General features: G+C 32.7%; 3 protein-coding genes across 4 annotated transcripts; all 3 read left to right on the top strand.

Moving 5' to 3' along the window:
* The first annotated feature begins 3,260 nt into the window (after positions 1 to 3,260).
* Positions 3,261 to 5,707, top strand: LOC143205263 (uncharacterized). Of its 2 annotated transcripts, none has more exons than XM_076418447.1 (2): positions 3,261 to 3,432; positions 4,759 to 5,707. In XM_076418447.1, exons 1-2 carry the CDS (start codon positions 3,421 to 3,423, stop codon positions 5,638 to 5,640), a joined length of 894 nt encoding a protein of 297 aa, XP_076274562.1. In that variant the 5' UTR covers positions 3,261 to 3,420; the 3' UTR covers positions 5,641 to 5,707. The 2 variants fall into 2 exon arrangements, with proteins under 2 accessions (XP_076274562.1, XP_076274561.1); XM_076418446.1 differs by lacking the exon at positions 3,261 to 3,432 and adding an exon at positions 4,598 to 4,633.
* A 5,223-nt stretch (positions 5,708 to 10,930) lies between these two features.
* LOC143204470 (uncharacterized) lies at positions 10,931 to 15,409 on the top strand. Its single transcript, XM_076417017.1, has 5 exons — positions 10,931 to 10,960; positions 11,023 to 11,561; positions 14,066 to 14,165; positions 14,720 to 14,812; positions 14,877 to 15,409. Exons 1-5 carry the CDS (start codon positions 10,952 to 10,954, stop codon positions 15,402 to 15,404), a joined length of 1,269 nt encoding a protein of 422 aa, XP_076273132.1. The 5' UTR covers positions 10,931 to 10,951; the 3' UTR covers positions 15,405 to 15,409.
* A 4,212-nt stretch (positions 15,410 to 19,621) lies between these two features.
* LOC143204469 (uncharacterized) lies at positions 19,622 to 23,919 on the top strand. Its single transcript, XM_076417015.1, has 3 exons — positions 19,622 to 19,687; positions 22,907 to 23,117; positions 23,177 to 23,919. Exons 1-3 carry the CDS (start codon positions 19,676 to 19,678, stop codon positions 23,884 to 23,886), a joined length of 933 nt encoding a protein of 310 aa, XP_076273130.1. The 5' UTR covers positions 19,622 to 19,675; the 3' UTR covers positions 23,887 to 23,919.
* The last annotated feature ends 378 nt before the right edge of the window (positions 23,920 to 24,297 follow it).

Genomic DNA, 24,297 nt, shown 5'->3' with positions numbered 1-24,297 from the left:
TCTGATCAATAGTTATTCATATCGAAGCAGTACATTTTGGAAGGGAATATAATAGAAATTGTAGATGAAAAATATATATTGTCTCAATGTTTCTTTATATGTACCTTTTTAAAACGAAAAAATTATAAGGTTAAACACAAACGCCTAATATATTCAACGATCAGCTTTTGTATTCTAGCTTTATCCAAATATTTGGCTAGCTACATGAAATATTCATAATTTTTTAAAATTTTACGTAGATGATTTAGACTAATGGTCTATATCTCATATAATATTATATGTATAATATTAATATTACATAGACTGATTTTATAATTGACAATTAATCGAACAAGAGTATTCCTGCATATCTCAAAGGGATACTTAGTCGTAGTAGATATAGCAATCAGTAAGAAAAATCAATCATATTTGATGATTTAAAATGGAAGCCTTTAAATAAGTATAAATATATATCTTTTATATATATATATATATATATATATATATATATATATATATATATATATATATATATTAATATATATATATATATTAACAATGGGGAAAAGATAAAGATATTTATATAAGATTCGCGACATATGATATTTGTTACACATCTATGCAGATTACCTACAGATTGATGATATTTATTCAAACTTTAACAACATTACTACTATTATGTATTAAGAAAAACATATGCAAATCTAGTTCATCGATCTGCTTTAACCCAAATCAGCTAGGCATTGCCGAAATAACCGAAATTGTCAGATGGTCAGAGTGTATTTAAAATGTAAATTTGTCACTTTTAGATTCCAAATATCAATAGTTCTTCAGATTCTTCAGAAACAAGGTTGCCTATATAGGTTTCGAAATACGTGATGCTTCGAAAGCTGTCGAAAAAATTAATCAGACGGTATTTGTAACACATTTCGTTTTGCAAGGTCACTCGTGGACCCTTGCACATTTTCTCGAAAGCAGTATTAAATCGCTCGAATCCTTATAATATGCTTACAAGATATAATTATATTTTAATAGATCACAGCAACCAACAGAGCAATCATTGAAGTAGGTTTTCGTTAGTATTAAATTAATAAAAGAGATTATTTTATTTAACCATCATGAAGATTGTAAAATCAGCTCATAGAATATCGTCTAAAATCAGTAGCAGATAATTAGCGTCTCACTACATTACTACAATATATTATAAGACAAACATGATATACACTATATATTTATCATTCATTGATGTGGAAAGGCCATTTGATAGGGCAAGAACATCTTAAACACATGTAATACGATTCTAAGAGAATGCGAAATGATAATGAATGGTAGTAAACCAGAAGTCATGGTGCTGGGAGAGCCAGATGATTATAAATATTCAAACCGAAGATGGCAAAATAGGACTAATTAATGTATTTACCTTTTTGGTGTAATATTGAAAATTCATTAATAAAAAGGGAATATTAATCAAAACGAAAACAGAAGTGAGGAAAGTGACTATTGACATATCAACACTAACATTTGGTTGCGAGACGTGGGTATTATTAAACCGAGACAAAAATAAGATAAAATCAGCAGAAATGCAATACCTAAAAACTGTCAGACTAGTAACAAAAATGGACAGGATTTTAAGTTAAGAAATAAGAAACGTTCTCAACATTCAATCACTGAGAGAGCACATAAAAAAACCACTTAAAGAATATCCATGACACAAGATAGACCTATCCATAACATAACATAACAGGGATTCATCTGTCAGAGAAATATAGAGGAAAACCCTGGCCAAAGCAAAAAGACCAAGGAGAGACAGAAAAATGTGGAAGAAATTTGTAAGTGAAGCAAGAAAGAATTAAGCATAACACAGTTGCACCACAACCTGGTACAAAAGATGTCTCTGTGATTATCCATTTTTCAATAATTAAAAAAAATGTAATTAAAAAAAAACAAGGAATATTAAATTTAAAATAATATTAAATCTTGAAAGATTAATGTGGAAAATATATTTTCTTTTTACCTCAATCTAATTAAAACTATAGGTTTATTTAAGACTTACAAAAAATATTTTTTGAGCTCATTTGTACCTTCTAAACTTTATTTAGAAAAGTTCTATCGAAAAAACTATAGAGATTTCTTCACGATTTATAAAACCCTTGCGTATAAAGATTACCTTACTCTGTATTTTACACTATTTCGATTAATGAACATAAATAAACCTTAGACAAGATTCAGAATTTAATCTATCCTATGCCACTAAGGGTAATGAAAAAAATTAATTTGATATTTCTGATTTATTCAATATATTGTTCAGTTATAGAGATTTTTATGGAACTTAAAAATATGAAAACACTTTTCTCTAAAATCCAAAGCAATAAGAACTTGAGTATTAATTATAATCATTCTGTATCGAACATCAGAAATATAACAGAAATTTATGGGAGTTTCATTTATTTTTTAAATGTTTATAATTTCAAAATATTGAATAACTAATAAAACCTACAATGTAGACATAAAATAAACAAACGAATGATAAATTTGAATTTAAACAGTCGATATTCTATAACAAATATACATGAAAACATCTAATAACACAAAAGAGATATTAAAATCACTGTCCCAGCTTATATAATAGTATATAATATATACTTGAGAATATTTAAATACATGTTTCCTTTCATCCAATATAGTTTTGGATAAATAGGTGCCAGTTTTAACAAATAATACAGGTCCATTTAATTTTTCGTTGACCAAGTTTTAACTTATCAAAACGTATAAGTGATCTGTAATCATTAGGATCATTAGAATTATAACAAAAAATTAAGGGCATTTAATTTCATAATGAATTTTTTATGTTTAACGAATCTATGAAGAAATATTAATTATTTTGTTCCTGTACTTTCGGGGTTGTTGCATAATATAAAAGAAAAACACAACACAAAGAAGATTCATTGTTTCCTAACAAAAATTAATAATATCAGCTACAATGAAATAGTAAATATAACGTCAACTTTAACTGTTTATACATAACAAAACTAACATTGTCTTGATTTAAATATTATGAAAAATATCAGTAAATATCACTATTGTATTAGTGAAATAAAATCGATTATTTCTATATTTTTTTATATACAAACCAAAACTGATAATAATAAATCACTGTAAATATAAGACAAACAATTTTAAAGCTGCGACAAGACTAGCGCCATCATCAGCGATGAATGCGCCGTTCTTTCTTTGCTACCGCCATTACGTAATGCAGTTCAACAAGAACGATTCTTGTTCATGTATCAGCTGTTCGATTCGGCAAAGATGGGACCAACAGCGATATATGCTTGCGAAAAAATAATAATAAAAGTCACCCCTCTCTGGTTCTCTTGATTCAACATATAAATAGTGATATGGTGCAGGGAATATCATTACAGTACATTGGTGCTTCTGTACATCATGAAGATTAGTGTAAGTGGTATTATTTTTTTACTGGTATTATGAGACAGTAAGAAAGAAAGTCATTTTGGATTAATAGTGTTAAATAGTAGTAATAACCATTTTATAGGGATGGTGTTTCCTTGTAATACGTAAATAAGATAAATAAAAATAAGATATCTTTTCATATTTTTAAGGCATAGCCCCTTACGAATATGTTCTTGAGATGATTTTTCAGAAGGCAGTTTATTTTAAACGAAACAAAATTTTAAACGCGTTTTTCTGGAAACTACTTTTTTCGAGACTTTTGACATGATATCTGAAGTTTTACTAAAATACTTCACCAGAAATTTGGTGTGGGTCGTTTTCGTACATTCTTCTATCGTATAAAAATCAAAAAAAGAACGTTTGAAAGAACGATTTTTTTCCATTTATTTTCCAATTTTGTCACAGTTTCACTTTGATCCCATAGAAGAATATATAAAGAAGGCTCACATCAAATTTATGCAAATCAGTTAAATAGAACTTGAGATATTATGTTAACAACCTCGAAAAATATAGTTACAACTTAATTTTTAGGTGTTGAATGTTGAAAAATCGTCTTAGGGGCTTATTGTTTAAAAGCTTAAACCTTGATAGTATGACGAAAAATCGATTTTTTCAAATTTCTAAACTAAAATATTCCTTATAGTTACAATAACAAAGAACTGCAACAATGCAACATGAAATATTATGTTTCAAAATACTGTTCATAACTACTGTTATTTGTATTCCTGTTATTATTGTAATGCCTATCTCTTTTTTATTGAATTTTACGTATTCTGATATGATATTGGTGTTTTATTATATACAGTTGCTTCATTTTTAGTGTTTAAGTAAAACATGCTACATAACTATGTATGATTAAATTACTTGCTATAACTATATCACTTCCAGTGAAAAAGTGATAAATAAAAAAGAGTATTGCTAAATAAGGCGGTTGTACTAAACCTTTCCCTCACTTTCATATGATTTTTGAAAGATCTTACAAATGTAATTAAGTGCTGTTAATTTGCAAAATAATTTTATCACATTTCTGGTGATACTTCAGTTTTTTCTGTTAGTAAATTCTCTCCGATTTGGATCTTGAATTTGGTTTTTCAATTTTTCACTTTTTGTTAATCTGGATGTTTTTTGACAACTATGTCATCATGAAACGTTAAAATCAATGCGCGTATGTCGTGTCCTAATTAATGTGAGTGTCTTCGTCCTAGATTTCATTTTCAAATGACATTATATTCATCAATATTTCGACATCTTAAAAAGAATATATTTAAACAATACGATTTAAAAGATCTTAACAATTATGTTTCTTTCCAGAATTTCTTAGCAATTTTGCTGGTATCAGCGGTATGGGCTGGTGAGACCAAAACCGAAAAGAAGACCACCAAACGTGGTGTCTTTGGAGAATCTCTGGGCTATGGTTCCGGCATTTATGGCGGTGCCTACGGATATTCCTCAGGATTAGGATCGGGATCGTATTCCTCTGGATTGGGCTCGGGATTATACTCTTCCGGACTTAGCGCTGGACTTGTTTCCTCCTCCAGTGGTTCCCTGGGGCTTGGACTATCCGGAGCTAGTTCCCTAGGTTCCGGCAGTCTTGGTGGTCTTGGAGGAGGTCTCGGAGGTCTTTCCGGAGGACTTGGTCGCATTGACTTGGGTTCCCAGATTCACCGCCATGTCACCATCACCAAGAGAGTTGGTATCCCCGTACCACAACCCTACCCGGTGACCGTAGAGCGTCAAGTTCCGGTGCCAGTCCCACACCCTGTTGCTGTACCAGTCGACCGCCCGTATCCAGTGGAAGTACCCAAACCTGTGCCAGTACCAATCGAGAAACCTATACCCTACCCAGTTGAGAAACCAGTGCCATACCCAGTCAAAGTACCAGTAAAGGTATCAGTTCCAGTACCAGTGAAAGTAGAAGTACCACACCCTGTACCAGTACCAATACATAAGCCAGTTGCAGTACCGGTACCACATCCGGTCATCGTGAAAAAACCAGTACCCGTCTACATTGGAGGTAGTTCTCTCGGTCTCGGTGAAGGATACTCCGGAGGTTATTCATCTTTGGGTAGCTACTCGTCCTTAGGTGAATACTCCTCTCTCGGAGGTTACTCGTCTTCAGGAGGCTACTCATCCTTAGGAGGAGGATATTCCTCATTGGGTGGCGGTTATTCAAGCTACAACAAATACTGGTAATTCCAAATGAAGAACTGAACCGACTGAAATCAGATCATATTGTTAAATATCATCTTTGTCATGTGCTGTAGTGTATATAATAATGTTAAAAAGTTTAGTGGATGTACAAAATAAAACATGTTGACAAAATTAAATCGGTTTGTATTTTTCGTAAAGATTAACAGAAAAATTGAATTAAAGTTTTAAAAAAAGATACACCACTCTTAGGTCTCACATATTATGCAAAATGAAGCAAGCACTATGTTTAACCAGTAGTCCTTACTATATTGGAGAAAGCTACAAAATGTATATAACCAGTTTTTTGCTATACAGTATTTTTAGTTGCCTAAGTAAAAAAGTGATATTCATTAAAAATTTATTGTTTTGTTTCCCACGAATTCTTGGTTAATGAAAATTTTAATACAAATATTTTAAAAAACGACATAAAAGTATTCTATTTGTATTCAATCAGAGATAAATAAAAATCATCTGCCAATTATATTGATAAAATAGTTGAAAACCCAATTCCATAACTGGTTAAACTCCTAGCAAAGGTACCAATCCCAGTGAAAATTAAAAGAGCAACAACAATTAGGGTGATAAGCAAACAAATAACTAAAAATTGTTTTACAAAATATTATTAATACATTCAAGTTTTGGTCGCATATTTCTATAATCTTTAAAATTAGCATGAGAATTAAAACAACATTTTTTAAATGAAAAATTTTAAAATGTTCTTGCAGCAAAAGTTTTTTTTTATTAATCTCTTAGAACGTCAACAATCTGCCCGTGAGAAATAAGTATTATTGTTTGATTTCCGTTATATAATATAACCATCCTACTAACCTGTAGAAGATCACTTCAGTAAGTGATCTGCTGTACAACTTATAATCTAAATCTTATTCTAATGACTATTCTAACTTATTCTAGAAATTATTAAATTTCACTCTATGTGTCTATTAACCAGTTCGTATGGATGCACTAATTATCTTTCAGAGTACTTCGCACTAGCACTTCAAATCACACTCGTTATGGGTTCTATGTAGATATCGCGTTGAATCAGTTTGCTGGACACGTAATATGGGGCATCGACGATGACTCGCAACACTTTATTATGGAACCTCTGGAGGATATCTATGTTAGATTTGCTAGTATTACCCCACAGTTCAATACTATAGGTCCAGATGGATTTAAGTTCTGACTTATACAGCAAAACCTTGTTATCTAGTGACAATTTAAATTTACGCCCTATCAACCAAGGTATTTGGTTTCTTTTAAGCCCAAGCTGTTTGCGTTTTGTAACTATATATTTTTTCCAAGTCAGACGTCGATGAAAATGTGTTTCCAGATATTTAACGCTGTCTGCTTGCGAAAGTTAATGATTATTAAATTTTACTGAAGGACATGTTCTTCTGCAAAGGGTGAATGTTATGTGAGTAGATTTTGTCTCATGAACTTGGGGTTTTTTGTGGCTAATATTAGATTCTCGTGCGATGATAACACAGCTGTGTCGTCAGCATATGTTGAAACAGTAATGTTTCGTGAGGTCGGTAAGTCAGCTGTATACATAAGATATAACAATGGGCCCAGAACACTGCCCTGCGGAACAGCCGAATATATGGGCTGTAGGTCAGTTTATTCGTTACCTTGTTGGACAATAAAATGTCTGTCTGAGAGGTACGATTTCAGCAATTGAAAGTGCGTATGGGGCAAAAGCTTTTTCAATTTAACATGCAGTCCAGTGTACCACACCTTATCGAAGGCCTGAAAAATATCGAGATATGCAGCGAACCAATATTTTCTATCGTTTAAATTTTTGTTAATTTGGTTGACTACCCTATGTATTTGCTCTGTTGTTCCGTGTTTATTACGGAAGCCAAATTGATGGTCTGGAATAATATTTCTCTCCTCTGCGATTAATTTTAATCTCTTAATGTACAGTTTTTCGAAAAGTCTTAAGATGACAGATAACAGGCTTATAGGACGATAAGAGGAGACATCTTCTGATTTTTCCCCAGGTTTAAGAATCATAATGATTTGAGCCACTTTATAAGTGGTGCAGCAAAATTAAATAATAAATTATAAAAATCAAGGCACTTGTCAATCTTTAATTAATTTTTACGGTCCAAAAATTTGAAAACGGTGAAAAAATAATGAACCTAATTTTGGAGGGTCGCTTTTTATTCCATTATTTCCATTTTATACCATAGAAATAATAATAAGAATTAAATAAATATTCTACCAAAGAGAAACAGTGTCTAATAAATGGTGTAAATTATTCATTAAGTGTCCTAACTATGTTAAAGTAAAAACTCCGCCTTATTTTAAAAGATGCTGTAACAGAGAATATACTGAAAAAATCATGGAATAGAGCATCAGCAAACTTGCTCAGCATTAATTTGTCGGTCACATCCAAAAAGTGTAACAACTGCAACTATTCATTATCATCAATCATCAACTATCCACGAGACAGAATTTATAAAACAAGATATTCATTACTATATGATGAATTGACATGAATTTGAAGTCAAATAGGAAACGACGAAAATATCATAATGAAAATCAATCACTACCAATTAAGATAATATTCAAGCATACACATAACTATAGCTAACAGCTATTGAATAACCGAATTATTTATAATAGGTACAAAATCTGTTTTGAGGGACTATTTCTTATCTTTGGCGTTTTTAGGAAAAGTAGAAAAATGCTTTCTACTCATCAAAAAGGACATATTCTCCTAGTTAAATGCTACCCGATCGGGCCATCAGTCGGAAGAAGTGGCAGTTGGAAGGAACATTATCTGGTGAATTCAGCGAGTTGGATAGGACTTTTGACTTATCAACATTTTTCGCAATATCTCTTGATTACTGTTTTACATTCAAATTGATGCCTTATTGATTAATATCAGTTTGAAGCATTCTTTCATATCTCCCAAATAGAAGAAAAGGAAAAAAACGGGGTACTACATCACAAACAATCACAATAGATCAAGAGCTTTAGCAAGCAGCAAACCGGCTAGTGATCTGACGCTGCCAAAACAAAATTGGTCGATTAATTGCCAGTCATTATCAACACGTAACCAACGAATATCTGTAGGATGATTTCAAAATTATACTGACTTTAACAGACTTTAACATGTATATTAAAACAATAACGAACACAATCAGGACATTTATCTTATATATTTAAGAAACATATGTTAAAAGAATGTAATGGCAACCATTAAATTATTTATTGAGTTTTCAAAACTTAGATATATAAAGTTAATAATCAAAATAACTGATATAATTTTCAAAGAATGAAATAGTCATATAGTCACATATCTTATTACATTATTCGTTAATCTCCTCAATATTTATTAATGCTTTAAAATGTTTATAAATTTACTGTTAATAGTTCATAATTTCTTCTATTAGTTCTATATGTTCCATCTATAGAAACTATGTAGTTAGTTTGAGTTTAGATGCTGCATATTTTCATTACTTCCTTTATGTATTCATATAGTCTTTACCTTTTATACATATTTCTCACCCAAATATATCTTGCAAAAACAATAAAAACACCAGGTTGAGTCAAGTAATATATTCAGGAAAAATTGCATCGTTCTTCGTTTATTTATTCCAGTCTTCAGTCTCACCCTTGCAGATAACTCATCTTTAATTTGCCATCTTTCATTTATCTACTGCTTTCTACTTTGCCTTATGCCCCGGGCAGGACCCAATAACTTACTAACAAAAAAGGAATTAAAATTCTATGGATGAATATATGCTATAAAGAACATTCTTTATAATTGTTAACATTCCTTGCACTATCAGTTCTAATTCTTACTGCACACATTAAAGTAATTATTACCTACAATATGCGGTTAGTGCTCTGTTAAGAAATGTCATTACTAAAGAAGCCTGAAATGAATCTGTTAATGAAGTTAATACCACTAAAATTTACAGAAAAAGAGTTGGAGTATACAGCCCGTCGTCTAGAGCCTAATATATTTGTTTGTAACAAGTGGGGCAAAAACAGGTTTCGCTTTCACCATTGTGTTGTGTAGATGTCCAAATTTTACTATGAATAAAAATACGCTACAAGAACGAGCGGAAATAGTGACAATATTTATTGAAAATAATCGTTTCATTATTGCCACTCAGCGCAAACTTTTTTATAACATCTTTATTAGAAACGCTTAGTACAATCTTAATTTACAATTAATTTATTACTACTTTTCCTATGTAGTTGGGATTAATTCACAAGCAAGACGAGTGCGAGAAAATACATCAATATGTATTCCTCAATTATAAAATTATAATTATTTATTAATTATTCAGTTATAGCTATAGTTTACACTAAATGTATACACTTTATAGAAGTTCGTATGATTTTGTTCGCTTCAATCTCCTGACATCCTGCACGCTGTCCAGCAGTTGTATTGCTTCCACATTAGTACGATTTAATAATCTTCTTTCGTGTTTTAAGACGAAATCCTGCACAACTTCACAAATCCATTTGATTTCCAGGTCATCGTGCAGTTTTTCATTGGTTACAAAGCGATAGGTATTGGTAATCAATCAGAGAACCTTGTTTTGACAGCGTTGTATGACTAGTTGATTTGAATTTTTACTGCAACCCCATATTTGCACCCCATAGGTCCAAATTAGCTTTATAATTGTATTATAGATCAACCTCCTTGATTTTAGATCAAGTTGAGAGTATCATCCAACTAACCAGTATAGTTGTTTTATTTTGGTTCTAATGTGTTTTGCTTTTTGTTTAACGTGATTTTCATCAAAAAGATAAGCGAAATTTTCGCAAAGCCAGTTAATATATAAAGGAAGATACTTAACGATCTACACTATCTATATTCAGAAGTTATAAAAAGTCGAACTGCTAATAATGAGAAACTGTAATTTAAACAAACACAGAAATCAGACTGTGAATTTAAATGAAACCATGTTTTAGATATGTTTTAAAAAGAAAATACGTATTTAGGGACTTATAACTATATTTAATGTTCTATCTCAACGAATTTGCATATCTTTACCATTAGCATGAACAACCGCACGCAACAAAACAAGTGAAGGGGTTCATCGCGAACGGGATCATTAATACGCAGCTTTAATTTATGCAATTTTTGGCCATCTTCTAGTTCTGATTTGAATATTTCGAATATTGCGTTTCCATCGGTGACATAATAGACATCATATGGTTTTTTCACCAACCTTTCATCGATCTACTAATTATGACGACCGTCCAAGGCTCGCCAAATATATAAAACTCCGATTCCCACAACGCATCAGACACAGTTCGTCTGCAGCTCCCTCAAGCATACAGAACCATGAAAACCGTAAGTATTTTTTCTTGCGTATACGTTTGAACATCTCGATTAAATTCAGACGTTTGTTTCAGTTTGTCGTGTTTGTTGCTATCTTCTATCTGGTTAGCGCCGGGGAAGATGTTAAGCGTACCAAACGTGGATTCCTCGGTGGAGGATATGGTGGTGGTTACGGAGGCAGTTATGGAGGCGGTTATGGCGGTGGCCTGGGAGGATACTCTTCCGGCTTGGGTCTCGGAGGAGGATACGGCGGATTCGCTGGAGCTGGAGCCGTAGCATCCAGTGTTTCGGTAGCAGCACCGGCTGCCGTAGCTGTTCCGGTGGCAGTACCCCAGCCCGTGGCTGTACCCGTCATCAAGAAAGTCGCAGTTCCTGTTGCAGTTCCTAAACCATACCCCGTTGTGCAGAAAGTAGTCGTACCAGTCACCAGAACCGTTGCCGTACCGGTCGCCGTCGGCGGAGGTTATGGAGGATTCGGAGGAGGTTTGGGAGGTGGATTTGGAGGTGGATACGGCGGCGGTTACGGTGGTGGTTACGGAGGCGGGTACGGTGGCGCTTATGCCAGCAGTTCGGCTTACGCATCAAGTGGTTCTTACGGTGGCGGATGGAGCTGGTAAGATGGTACCAGTACTGTATCCATTACATACCGTTTGTACATCCATGTACATATCCAACCATCTCGATTATTGGAGATGAACTGTGTATAGTTAAGATTATTTTAAATAAAATTCCTAATATTAGAACAATCATTGTTTTTAATACTGAAATAACAAAATCGCTATATGTTACCAAGATTAATACAAACTCTCAAGAAGCTATATATGCCAGGCCTATAAATTGATTTTCATTACTGTTGATAGAACATTAAGTTATACCTTCTTACTTAAATTTAAAGAAAAAAGCAGTTGAAGTTCATGAAATTCTATGTGAAACTTATGGTAATCATGCTCTATCAAACTTAACATGCAAGGTCTACAAAGTAGTAATTTTTAACAGCATTCTAGATAGTTAAATTTTGACGACGAAGATTTAAAGGCATTATTCGATGATGATCAATGTTGAACGCCGGAAGAATATTCATAATCTTTTGGTGTAACAATTTCCAATCTCAGCAAAAACATATGAATGATCCAAAGACTTGCATGATTTGTACCGCATGAATCGAAGCCAACAGATATTAAAAAAAAGAAAAAATTGTGTTGTAATTTTATATAATACCTAGATGTGTTATGTTTAGTGTAAAAACTCCACTCGTCTCTCAGAATGTATAGTTTTCCTTATTCATTAGATCCTACGAGAACTTTTCTTTATCTTTTTAATATTTCATTATTATTTTTTATCTATATCAGTAATATTCTTTCTGAATATATTGTCCACTTTCTGTTTATTGCTCTAGTTTCTTACTTACTATGGTTTCTACTTCTGCTCATATTCTCTTGATTTTATCCACTGTATTATAGATAAATATATGACTAGACCCTTTCTATTTGTTGCGAGTATTGCTAGTATATCTCACCAAAACTGTTCAAATTATTCCTTCAGTTCCTTGCATCCATCATATTCCATCCTCCTGCCTTATATCTCCAATCCTTCTATTTTTTGATTCTCCATGCCCAGGTATGCCCAAGAAACTACTATGAAACACAAAACATAAATAATATTAAAAAAAAACGTAAAAGCAAACATCAGCCACAAATTTATTGTTACAATTTTAAATCTTATGTAATATTTTAAACAATATATCTTAACTCTGTTTTTACTGATCTCCATGATATCTCAAAAACCATTTAAACACTTAGTATATAGTCATCGATACAATTATGATGATACAAAACTTCTTAGAGGTTTTTTTGTCCGTAAATATTATCGACGAATATTAATCTTGAAAAACGTATGAATTATTCTAAACTATATGATAACCTTTTCTGGGATTAAATGCCATTTGGTCTTTCCATTTCAGATAAGTTAATAAGCTAGAATAATGAAGACAACTATTATATCTTCACTTATTCTTCAAATATCAATAAATACACAGAGTAAAAATTTAATTTTGAATGAATATATACATATATTGCGGAAACTGATACAGTGATTAAATATAAACAGCAACTAATGGCTTAATGGTAAATATTAGGTACTTGCATGTATTTAGATCAACGATATCTATTGATGAGAATGCATAATATCTATGTTAGCAATTGTTAAACAGCCTAATGTAACTGTTATATTCTATGATTCTGACATCTCCATAATTAAAATAATAGTTTTCTATTTAATATTATTGAGTTATTCAGTGTATGCAGTCAACTCTAATCATGGGACGTTGAAAATTTCCTTCTCGACATTTATTACTTTTGTTTTTTGATATTGTTTCCCATTAATCACTTTCAGTAATTATGGTGAGGCTGCTATGTCACATACCAATTATCGCTCTTGATTTTAGTGGTTTAAATAGTGATAATTTTGATGCCGATGAAAAAAAAACCAGCCTGATGGACCAACGCAGTTCGAAGTAAATGAATTAAAGACGTTCTCCGAAAACTCAAAGTTTCAAAGAACTGAATAATTTAGAAGTTAATGAATCAATTGTTTCTGGACGTTTATACGCGAGAAAAACGGTCCAGTAATAAGAAAAATGGCCATCACCAACCAATGGTTTAAACATTGCAGTTTCATAGATTGACAGTTCAAAAAGAAGAATTTTCTGTGGCGTATTGTGACTGACAATGAAAAACTAATATACATGAGTTAGTTAATCTAGGAAAGTGATCCACATCGACACTGAAGCAGAATTTTCATGACCATAAAGTATTTTTGTGCATATAGTGAACTCAGCAAGGTTTAGTGTATTACAAGCTGCTAAAATCCAACAAATCTGTTAATGCAGATGTATATGAGGACAGTTGAATTATACATTATTGGTTCTGATATCAACAAGCGCTACTTGGAAGAAGTGTTGCTTTTTACTTTTAGTTCAAAAAAAACTGCAGCTAAAAGAAGAGAAGATGATTAGTGTGATATTAGTGAGGAAGCATGCCGAAAGCCGTTTCACAGATTTACAGGAGGTCATGAGGAATTGCAGATGCTGCTGGATAAAAATTATCGTCAACTTTATAGGAACTCACTCGTTATAGTTTATTCCACCATCTATTTCTCATCGAGAAAAGGCGCTGATAAAGAAATGTTCAAAAAGGGGGACATCGGATATATTTGCGAGGTATCTTACCCCAACCACCGTATATCCCAGATATTACTCCCTCAAATGATGATCTATTTCGTTTAACAGTAATTTATATAAGTTCTCTTAAGTGTATCAAAAATGGAGTCTCAAAAGAGTAATAAGGTTTTAAAAATTGAAATCTAACGCCGCTTTTCAGTTTATACTGCAAATATTATTTTAGGAAAAAGTAAACTTATTAGAAATTAATAAAACACTTTTTTAAAAACAATATATCACCCAAAAATATTTAAAAAATCCTGATATTTATGAACGTCGGTACGCTCTTTGTCGTCAATGATATTTACTACTATTTTTGTAAATTTTACTATGATTCTAAATCAGAACTGTTACAAGGTTATTTCCTATACCATTAACAAAAGTTTACGGACGACTGTAACTAATTAACGTAAAATCTTAAGTGAAGGGTATCATCCTCGGTTATGTTCATTAATACCCGATCTGATTTAAATAATTCGCCCATTTTGCTGAAACTGTGACACAATCGACGTTATGTGATTCTGTATCGACCTTTCGTCGATTTTCATTACAAGGTTCCGAAGAATTCTTGTATAAAACTGAAGATCTTAACACGGTCTAAGCATAGTTCACTTGAAGCTTCTGTGGGCAGCATCACCATGAAATCCGTCAGTGTTCTTAATTTATCTATATTGTTACAAGTGTTATTAATTGCATTTTTTCGGTTTTCAGGTCTTTGTATTCGCGGCTGTCTTCTGTTTGGTCAATGCTGGTGAGGAAGTCAAGCGTACCAAACGTGGATTCCTTGGTGGAGGATATGGAGGTGGTTATGGAGGCAGTTATGGCGGCAGTTATGCAGGCAGCTTTGGGGGTGGCCTAGGTGGATACTCCTCTGGCTTGGGACTGGGAGGAGGATATGGGGGATTCGCTGGAGCCGGAGCTGTAGCCTCCAGTATTTCGGTAGCACCAGCTGCAGTGGCAGTTCCAGTAGCTGTGCCCCAACCCGTGGCAGTGCCGGTTATCAGGAAAGTCGCAGTTCCAGTGGCAGTACCTAAACCATACCCTGTTATCAAGAAAGTGGTAGTACCGGTTACCAGAACCGTTGCCGTTCCTGTAGCCGTCGGTGGAGGCTATGGTGGTTTCGGAGGAGGATATGGAGGTGGATACGGCGGCGGTTACGGAGGCGGATACGGAGGCGCTTATGCTAGAAGTTCAGCCTACAGCTCCGGTGGTTCTTATGGTAGTGGATGGAGATGGTAAATGAAACGTTAGCCTTGTAAATATTTTAAGTATTTAAAATAAAATAATTATAATTTTAAGCCCGTTAGTTTTATTAATATGTTTCGTACCCAAAAATCATCAGGATCAGTATCACTCATTATAAATAGTTTTTATAATTATTTAAAACAGACAGATATTATAATTACGTGATATAGAAAATGTACTGTGAGAGAATGTCAGATGATTCCCTAGAAATATCCTAGTGACTGGCAAATGAGGCTCAATCTGTTCATTTTTTCCATTGTGGAGTTGTATATTGGATTGTTGTGGATTGAATAAATGCACATGTTATCCATAATTTCATAGCAAAACATGGAACCTGAACTAAATCACTGTAATGTTGAGGAAATACAACTATTAGAAAATGTGCAAGAAATCAGAAGATTGAAGATCAATCTACACGAAGGTGTATAAAATGAATAAATGTAACTGTTAGTACATTTGTACTACTATTATACATACTAGCGTTGGGAACTATCGAATGAAAACGGTCGAAACAGTCAATAGTCGCAAAACAGTCGAAACAGTCGATAGTCAAAAAAATAGCTACTGAAAATAGTAATTACTATTTTCAGTCAAGTGCACGGTTCGACTGTCAGAGGAAGATATAGGAATTCTTGTCTGTATTAAATGCGAGATAAGAAAGGACGGAGATAAATGCTTGGAGCAGTTAATTTTAAAAGTATTTATATTCTCCAATGGTATGTATGTATGGTATAAGCGATATATATATATATATATATATATATATATATATATATATATATATATATATATATTCATTCACGTGAACTTTAAGAAAGAAAATTAAAAAAAATCCTAATTGAAATTACTAATTTCTATTATCATATAATAAATAATATAATTTTAAAGGAAGTAAGATTACTTTTATACTGAATGTTCTGTGGATTTGTAAAAAGAAATGGAATAATAACTCCACAACTCTTTTATCGTGTTTTGAAATATTAATTACTATTTTTATATAACATAGTATAATAAATATAAATAGTACAATACTACTTAAACAAAACCTAAAAACTAATGATATTCAATAACCATAACTACTAAATAAAATGTAGACGTATACCTAATCATTGAAAAATCTAATCCATGATGAACCTAAAAATGGTCGTAGAATAACTACCAAACCTTTTTTAAATAAAAGTTTTATTTATTTTTGAACGGAAATATTTTTAAATTACTATGAATATTATCATGTTCAACTTTTCTCCCGTGAGGCGATTTCTTCGATCGTTAATTATTTGCCCAGATTTTGAAAAAACTCGTTCCAAGGGGACACATGTTGCGGTTATAGAGGAATATTTTATGTGTAACTGATATAATTCAGGTAGTTTCATTTTATGGGCTTGCCAAAAACCCAATGGGTTTTCTAAACGCCCAATAAATGGAATTTCCAAATACTGCTAAATCTGTAAAGTTGCTGTAGTACTTGGAGTAATTATTTCTTTCATTCTAGCTATTTTTTTAATCAAAATATCTCCAGATGTCAATACATTCTGGTCAGTAGTTGTGTTTTGAATTTTGAGTCGTGGAACTATATTTGTATTTTTTGAAGTTAGAATGGAAGATACCTCTTTTGTGATTCCAGTTATATGTAATTAAGTTAACCTAATTTAATTCAAATTAAAAGAAGAAGAAATATATAATAACGTATTTATCCCGCATAAGTGCAAAAGTACAGTAGAAGCAAATAAGTTTGTTAATTAATATCATACCGACCCTATCAATTATAAAATGTGTTCACAATATTTATTTGTATTTCTGATTATGATTATCATTCATTCAAGCTGTAAATAATTATTAAAAAAATACATATTGGAAGAAACCCAGTACCCATCCTGTATTTAATGTCACATTACGACTAATTTAAATGGTATTTCTGTTAGGAAAAAATTAAACAAATATTTATAGAAAAAAAAATGCAAATAATATTTAGGAAGTGGGAATTTTAACATCGTATAAGCATCTGGTTTCTTAACATATTCGATATTTTATTTAACATTAAACGAAATAAATATTGTGAAACTCCTTGGATTCCCATAAATTATTCGAAATCTTGACTTGTGATAATGTTATATCTTAGTTTTAATTTCATCGGTACCTTATTCTGAATTTTGTATAGATCTTGCGGATGTTGTGTTATGTATTTTTATTAAATAGGTTAGAATTTCTCATTAACTTACGATGTTCTTACCAAATAATTAAATATAGTAATTTATATCACTTGAGATGAATTTGTATACTGGTGATGGACAAAATAATCTGAACACTACATATAATACACAATATATATCTATTAATAAGGCGTTAAGGCACCACAAAACAACTGCAGTTCTTCACAAAATAAATTTATAGACTGTTTGAATTACAAAGAAGATTATAATGGAAGGTTTTCTCATTCTAATATGAAAAACACCCGCCAGTTGCTTCAGTGATATTGGAGATGGAAATATACTCCTAACTCTGTGCTCTAAAACTACCTATAACTGTTATGTTGGGGTTTGGCTATTACGCTGGCCAGGGATGATGCTTGAAGATGAATTGATGATGCTCCTTTTACAGAGGCTGATTTATATATAGCAATATGCTAGTCATAATTATAGCTTCATCACTAAGAATATTAAGGCATTCATTCGAAGTGATCTGGCCAGTAATGTGATTGGGAGTACCAGCTTAATACCACGAAATTGGCGCTCAAATCATAACGGAACCTACTTCATACTTGACTGTAGAAAGCAGGTAGTTAGGTCATGATAGGCTTATTTTAGGATTCTTCATATACACACCCAGTCGTTAACATAAAACAATATATTAGACGATTACTCAAGATGAAAGTATGAAACTATCCTATTAATCGCTACAACATGTATTTTTTTACAGTAATACTGTAAGGTTTTATGGACATGACATGCTCAAGGTAGTTGTTAGTTGCTTTTTCCACTTCTCCGCAACTTATCTATCATCAATAACTGTATCTTCCATCCAAATCATCAATGTTATTAGAAATATTTTTTCTGTGTTGCTCCAATATGTACTAATTATGGATTTCTGATCAAATAGCATCGTTTAGGAAGGTTTTTATGCGTTAAAACGTAAACATTACTTCAAATATTCACGTATCGAATATTTGAAGGCTAATTATGTCAAATTCCAACTAAAATCTAAGGATTTGAAAAAAAAAATACATTATAACTAGTAGTATTCAGAAGAGTCTTGATTGTAATTGATTCCTGCAAATGAAATATATTGTCCAATTCAGCTGAATCCGTGAATTTTAAATACACTGATTCACACCCAGTCGTTATTTTAAAACAATATATTATATGATTACTCAAGATGAAAGTATGAAACTATCCTATTAATCGCTACAACATGTATTTTTTACAGTAATACTGTAAGGTTTTATGGACATGACATGCTCAAGGTAGTTGTTAGTTGCTTTTTCCACTTCTCCGCAACTTAATTATCATCAATAACTGTATCTTCCATCCAAATCATCAATGTTATTAGAAATATTTTTTCTGTGTTGCTCCAATATGTACTAATTATGGATTTCTGATCAAATAGCATCGTTTAGTAAGGTTTTTATGCGTTCAAATGTAAACATTACTTCAAATATTCATATATCGAATACTGGAAGGCTAATTATGTCAAATACCAACTGAAATCTAAGGATTTGAAAAAAAATACAATATAACTAGTAGTATTCAGAAGAGTCTTGATTGTAATTGATTCCTGCAAATGAAATATATTGTCCAATTCAGCTGAATCCGTGAATTTTAAATACACGAGCTCAAAACTTGAACCTGTTGTGTCTGAATGTCGTTGAAATCTAAAACCAAAGTACCATAAACAATTCTAAACGACTTAATAGAATAAAATTTAAATTAAAACTATAATTTCGTCGATATTAACATCGTCAAGTTTACTTTCTATCTTCTGTCCTGTTCCGAACGACATTTGAACCCGAAATTAAAGAAAGAAGACGACTAGAAATCATCATAAGACGAGACAAAAGTTTCGCGTCCGGTATGTCACAACTGGTGAATTAACGACAAAAAAGCACAAGAAAATTTTTTTATGCCTTTGATTTAATTAGAGAAAGCGGAATACATCACAAGATTTAGTAAAATAGTCCCACCGGCATTTTACATCGATATAAAAATGAAAAATCTTCGAATTTCCTTCAGTCTCCTCAGTGTCTTTGTTCTCAGTTCGATAGAAGAGCGATGAAGACCGTAGTAAGTAGATTTTCATCAGTGGACAGAACCGTGGGAATGTTATCGAGTAGTAATTTGCATAAGATTAGTAAAATCGAGATGAACGGCCTTCGAGAAATCCATTTCTCCACGTGATTTACTAACAGCATCTCGATTGTCGTAAAATATATAAGGCTAAAGTTCCAATTCAAATTGATTTTACGAGATACTAACAGATTATGTATATATGATGGTTAAGAGTTCGTTATGCATACCAAGAATATATTATCATAATTTTACAAGGTCTTTTTCAAAGACCTTTTAGACCTACTTAACCTAAAATATATTTTTTAAGGTTATGTAACATTCCTTCAAAAATAAAGAACTAAATTATAATAGAAAAATCGAGTTAATATTTCATGTCAACTTTTTTTGTCAGTTTGGTTAATGAAATTTCAGTGTTAGTTCTGAAAATAACGCATCGGTTAAAATTCTGTTAACAAAAAGGCGGAATTATCAAAAGCGGACTCTTAAATAATGACGTCTCAATTAATTAACTTCTTCCCTTAAAATTCTCTATAATCTGTTCAAAGTTATTTTGTACATACATCATCTAAATTTGTGACAACAAAACGTCACAATATTACCGTATTAGCTCTGAGTTTTTGTTCAGTTTGGCTTTCACATATCACAAAAATATAATCTAAATAAAATAATTGAACAAAAATGTTATCAAATATAATTTATTTTAACATTACAGTGCATCTAAAAACTGTAGTTAATTATACAGCCACAATAGTTTATAGGTTAAATTTATAACCTCTTATCGCTATTTCTTTCAAGAATTTTGTATACGTCTGACAACTGGGCGACTTCGGCAGGCTCATTCATTTACGTGTTCGAACTAATCAGACAGCATTGTGTCTCTTTTCAACTAGAATAAAATAAGAAAGAAAATATTGTCTGATTCTAAAACGAATTTACAAGTTGCGGCAGGCAATACATTAAACATCTTGATAACGTTTGTACAAAAATTTCTGAAGACATATAATATTCTAGACTATAGGAAAGTGAACATATTATATATAAGTGGCAAATTGAAAGCAGGCAGTTTGATTATGTTTGACGTTCTATCACAATGCAATTAAGATTATTAATATTTTTGGGACAATTTATTAATGGAGTTAAAAGTTGAAAAACTTAACCTAAAATAATATAAAAATTGTATTAATATATACTTATTAAGTGGCTCATATTTACTAACATATATTTCTTCTTCATTAAATAACTAACACATGGAGTGACTAGTCTTGGACGTAACAAAGGAATTGCGCTTTTTTGGTTCAAAAAATTGGCTTTATTCATTAACGTGATCTCCATCAAGAGCCACACAATTATTTCAGCGCCGTTCTAACATTTCAATACCACTTTTATAGAATGACTTATCTTATGCCTCAATTTCAGAGAAATTTCTTACCGGTGAGCAATTTTTTAAGGTCTGCGAATAGCCAGTGATCGCTTGTAGCCAAATCTGGCAAATATGGTGGATGTGGGAGCAATTTGAAATTAAATTCATGTAGATTCGCCATTTTTTGATTGACTTATGACACGGTGCGTTGTCTTGAAGATACTAAATATTCTTCTTTGTCATATGCGGTTGTGTCTTTACAATTTTAGCCCTCAGGCGCTCCAATAAGGCTATATAGTGTTTACTGTTGATCGTATTTCCCTTCTGAAGATAGTCGATGAATATTACACCACGTACATCCTAAAATACCGAAGCCGTATCTTTTTTGACGTATTGTTGTGCTTTCGGGCACTTTGGACGAGGTACACCAGTTACTTGTTCATTGTCAGATATCGGTGCAAAAATTCCGGTTTATTACGTTTAGACATGGCCAAACATTGCTCAGAATCATCAACATGTTTTTATTTTTGGCTAACAGTGAGCAAAGGCCGCACATACTTAAATGCTCATGCAACATAAAACCAACACGTTTTTATGAAATCTTTACGACGTTAGCTAACTCACGCAGCTTTACTTTACTTTTCGATCATTCAAAACGATTTTGTGGATTCTTTTATATTTTCTGTTGTTACCACCTCATTGGGCGTCTACTGCGTCATGCTTCAACTGTGAGTCTCTATGACCACGTTTGAAGTGAGCAAACCAACGCTTCGTTGTTGTTTCTGATGAAGCAAAATCCTTATAACCCTTTTCAAGTCATTACTTCGCTTGAACGGTATTTTTCCCATCAAGAATCACTGTCAAATTAAAACACAAAATTATTTTTAATCCATTGTTCCATACTATAATGTATGACTGTTTGATTTTGTATTCATGTAAATTGTTGATAACAACCTGTTGGAAACCTCTTACACTATTATTAAAACACGTAAAACAAATTATTGTTAATATCTGTTATAACAACTTATTTCTTAAAAGCATTATTTTTAATTTCTTACAGTATTTTAGTCACAGTCCTTCTTGTAAAAAATCCATCTAAAATTCTTAAGTAACACTGAAGAAATTAATGTAATATTCCACAAATTCTTCACTTTTTCATTTTCTTATTTCAGTATTTTATTCATTAATATTAATATTAAGTTAGTGATAGTAATACATCATGTTTTCATTAGAAACTAACCTATATGTCTAGAGCTCAACATTTTGTCAATGTTCGAAGCGAAAACATTTACAATATCGAAGAGAAACGCACCAAAATTTCTCAAGAGTAACCCCCCTCACTCATTTTTGTTTCTTTCTAGATAACCATCTGTTGGAAATGTATTATAGTAATATTGAACTGCTTAGTAGCAGCTACTAATAATTAAAATTCTTATACAATTTCTTAACAAATATATAAAATATTTAAGGTTATGTAATTATTGCATCATGAAATGTCATTATTAAAAATCACTAAGGTTTATCTTATTCTAAAAGCTATTGTTACCTCACCGTGTCTGTAGAATCCTTTTTGTTAAAATAGCTTTATTTTTGAAACCTGTCTATTGATACATATTCAATAAAACCACTAAACCATGAAATAATTATTTCTATTAATTAGTTGAAAGCTTTTTAAACAACAAATATATTTTTATATGCATCTACTAGAGAATTCGTGAAGTAATAATGGGATTTACTTATGAAGAAACCTGTAATACCATCCGTGTATATATGATTGCCTAATTTACGGCTCTTTAATAAGTTAACAATTTTTTTGTACATTATAGTTACTTGATTTTTTTAATTTCTTGTAGGCATTCACCCTTCTATTCTGCTTTTCGGCAGTACTATGTGCCCCTGGAGCAAGAACCAAACGCGGTTACCTGTCTGGAGCACATAGTTCGGCATCAGCAAACGCTTTAGTTGGAGGTGGACACTTAGACATTCCACCAGCGTCTTCATTGCCGCTTGAAGGAGAAGTAGGACCAGGTTTAGGAGCGTCGTCACATTCTTCCAGTTTTGCCGGTACATTTTATCTACAATAGCACCCAATCGAGATGAACTAATTCCATTCATTCTGACAGGCTCATCGTCTTTTGCTAGCTCATCAGCTGTAGCTGGTGCAGGAGCTATAAGCGGAGGATTTTCTTCTGGCGGTGCCGTTGGAGGTGCAGGTTTCGGAGGAGCTATCGCAGAATCATCCGCATCGGCTGGTAGTTTCGGTGGCAGCGGTTTTGGAGGTGCCGGTTCGGCGGGAAGTGCTCTGGGTGGAGCTGGGTTTGCAGGAGGTGCTCTGGCTGTAGCTGGAGCTGGAGGTCTAGGTGCTGGTGGTCCAGGTCCTCTTGGTGGACCCGATGCTCATGCCAACGAAGCCCATTACCATTTGGGTCATGCCGTACAACGTCACGTCACCGTCTTACACAGAATCGGAATCCCGGTACCACAACCTTACCAAGTCCAAGTTGAGCGCAAAGTACCAGTTCACGTACCTACTCCCGTTGATGTTCCCGTCTACAAGACGTACCAAGTGCCAGTTCAGCGACCGTACGAAGTCAAAGTATTCAAGGACGTACCAGTACAAGTAGACCAACCTGTGCCAGTGCCGATCAAGGTTCCAGTCAAAGTACCCGTACCTGAAGTAGTAAAAATCGAGAGCCCTGTCCCAGTACCCGTAAAAATCTACAAAGACGTACCGGTACCTATCCCGCACCCGATCATCGTGAAGAAGAAAGTACCAGTCAAGATTCACGCGCACGTAGAATATTTACCACACAGTCACGGCTGGGGGAGATAATATGGCCAGTGAAACCTCTATTAATGTGTTGTCTAGTCCTTAGTTTAATATTATAATTTTATGTTGAAAATAAATTTTGTTTCTTATTAAAACAACCGTTCTGTTCCGTGTTAAGACATAAAGGATAATGAAAATGGATTATCAAAGTTATTTTTAGGTTAGGTTCTCTATAATCTCCAAAATGTTAAACCTAACGGGAAATAATTCGTATATGGAACGTATTTTACGAAAATTAAGTATATTAACTGAAGGAATGTTCGTGGGGCAGGTCGGTCGGTCGAAATGTGTGGCTGTCGATGCGATTATTTGTCCGAACACTCACTACTATTTTTGGAGGAAATTTTCACGAAAACTAAAAACACAGGTGAAGAAAGTACGGTATCGCTGTGGAAGTGGTACTGTTACAAGGGG

This window comes from Rhynchophorus ferrugineus, unplaced genomic scaffold (genome assembly GCF_030347505.1).
Source record: "Rhynchophorus ferrugineus isolate W39M unplaced genomic scaffold, kcgeb_rfMv2 rfM11, whole genome shotgun sequence".
Taxonomy (NCBI): Eukaryota; Metazoa; Arthropoda; class Insecta; order Coleoptera; family Curculionidae; genus Rhynchophorus; species Rhynchophorus ferrugineus.
The sequence above is the reverse complement of the archived record's forward strand: the minus strand, read 5'-3'. Positions and strand labels throughout refer to the sequence as shown.

Bases quoted from the DNA above. Each gene is read 5' to 3' on its own strand.
- LOC143205263 (XM_076418446.1), top strand. From the start codon at position 4,607: ATGCGCGTATGTCGTGTCCTAATTAAT. The intron at 4,634-4,758 runs GTGAGTGTCTTC...GTTTCTTTCCAG, and splicing joins TATGTCGTGTCCTAATTAAT to AATTTCTTAGCAATTTTGCT.
- LOC143204470 (XM_076417017.1), top strand. The intron at 11,562-14,065 runs GTAAGATGGTAC...TCAACTTTATAG, and splicing joins TACGGTGGCGGATGGAGCTG to GAACTCACTCGTTATAGTTT. The intron at 14,166-14,719 runs GTATCTTACCCC...TTTCATTACAAG, and splicing joins ACATCGGATATATTTGCGAG to GTTCCGAAGAATTCTTGTAT.
- LOC143204469 (XM_076417015.1), top strand. The intron at 23,118-23,176 runs GTACATTTTATC...TCATTCTGACAG, and splicing joins ACATTCTTCCAGTTTTGCCG to GCTCATCGTCTTTTGCTAGC.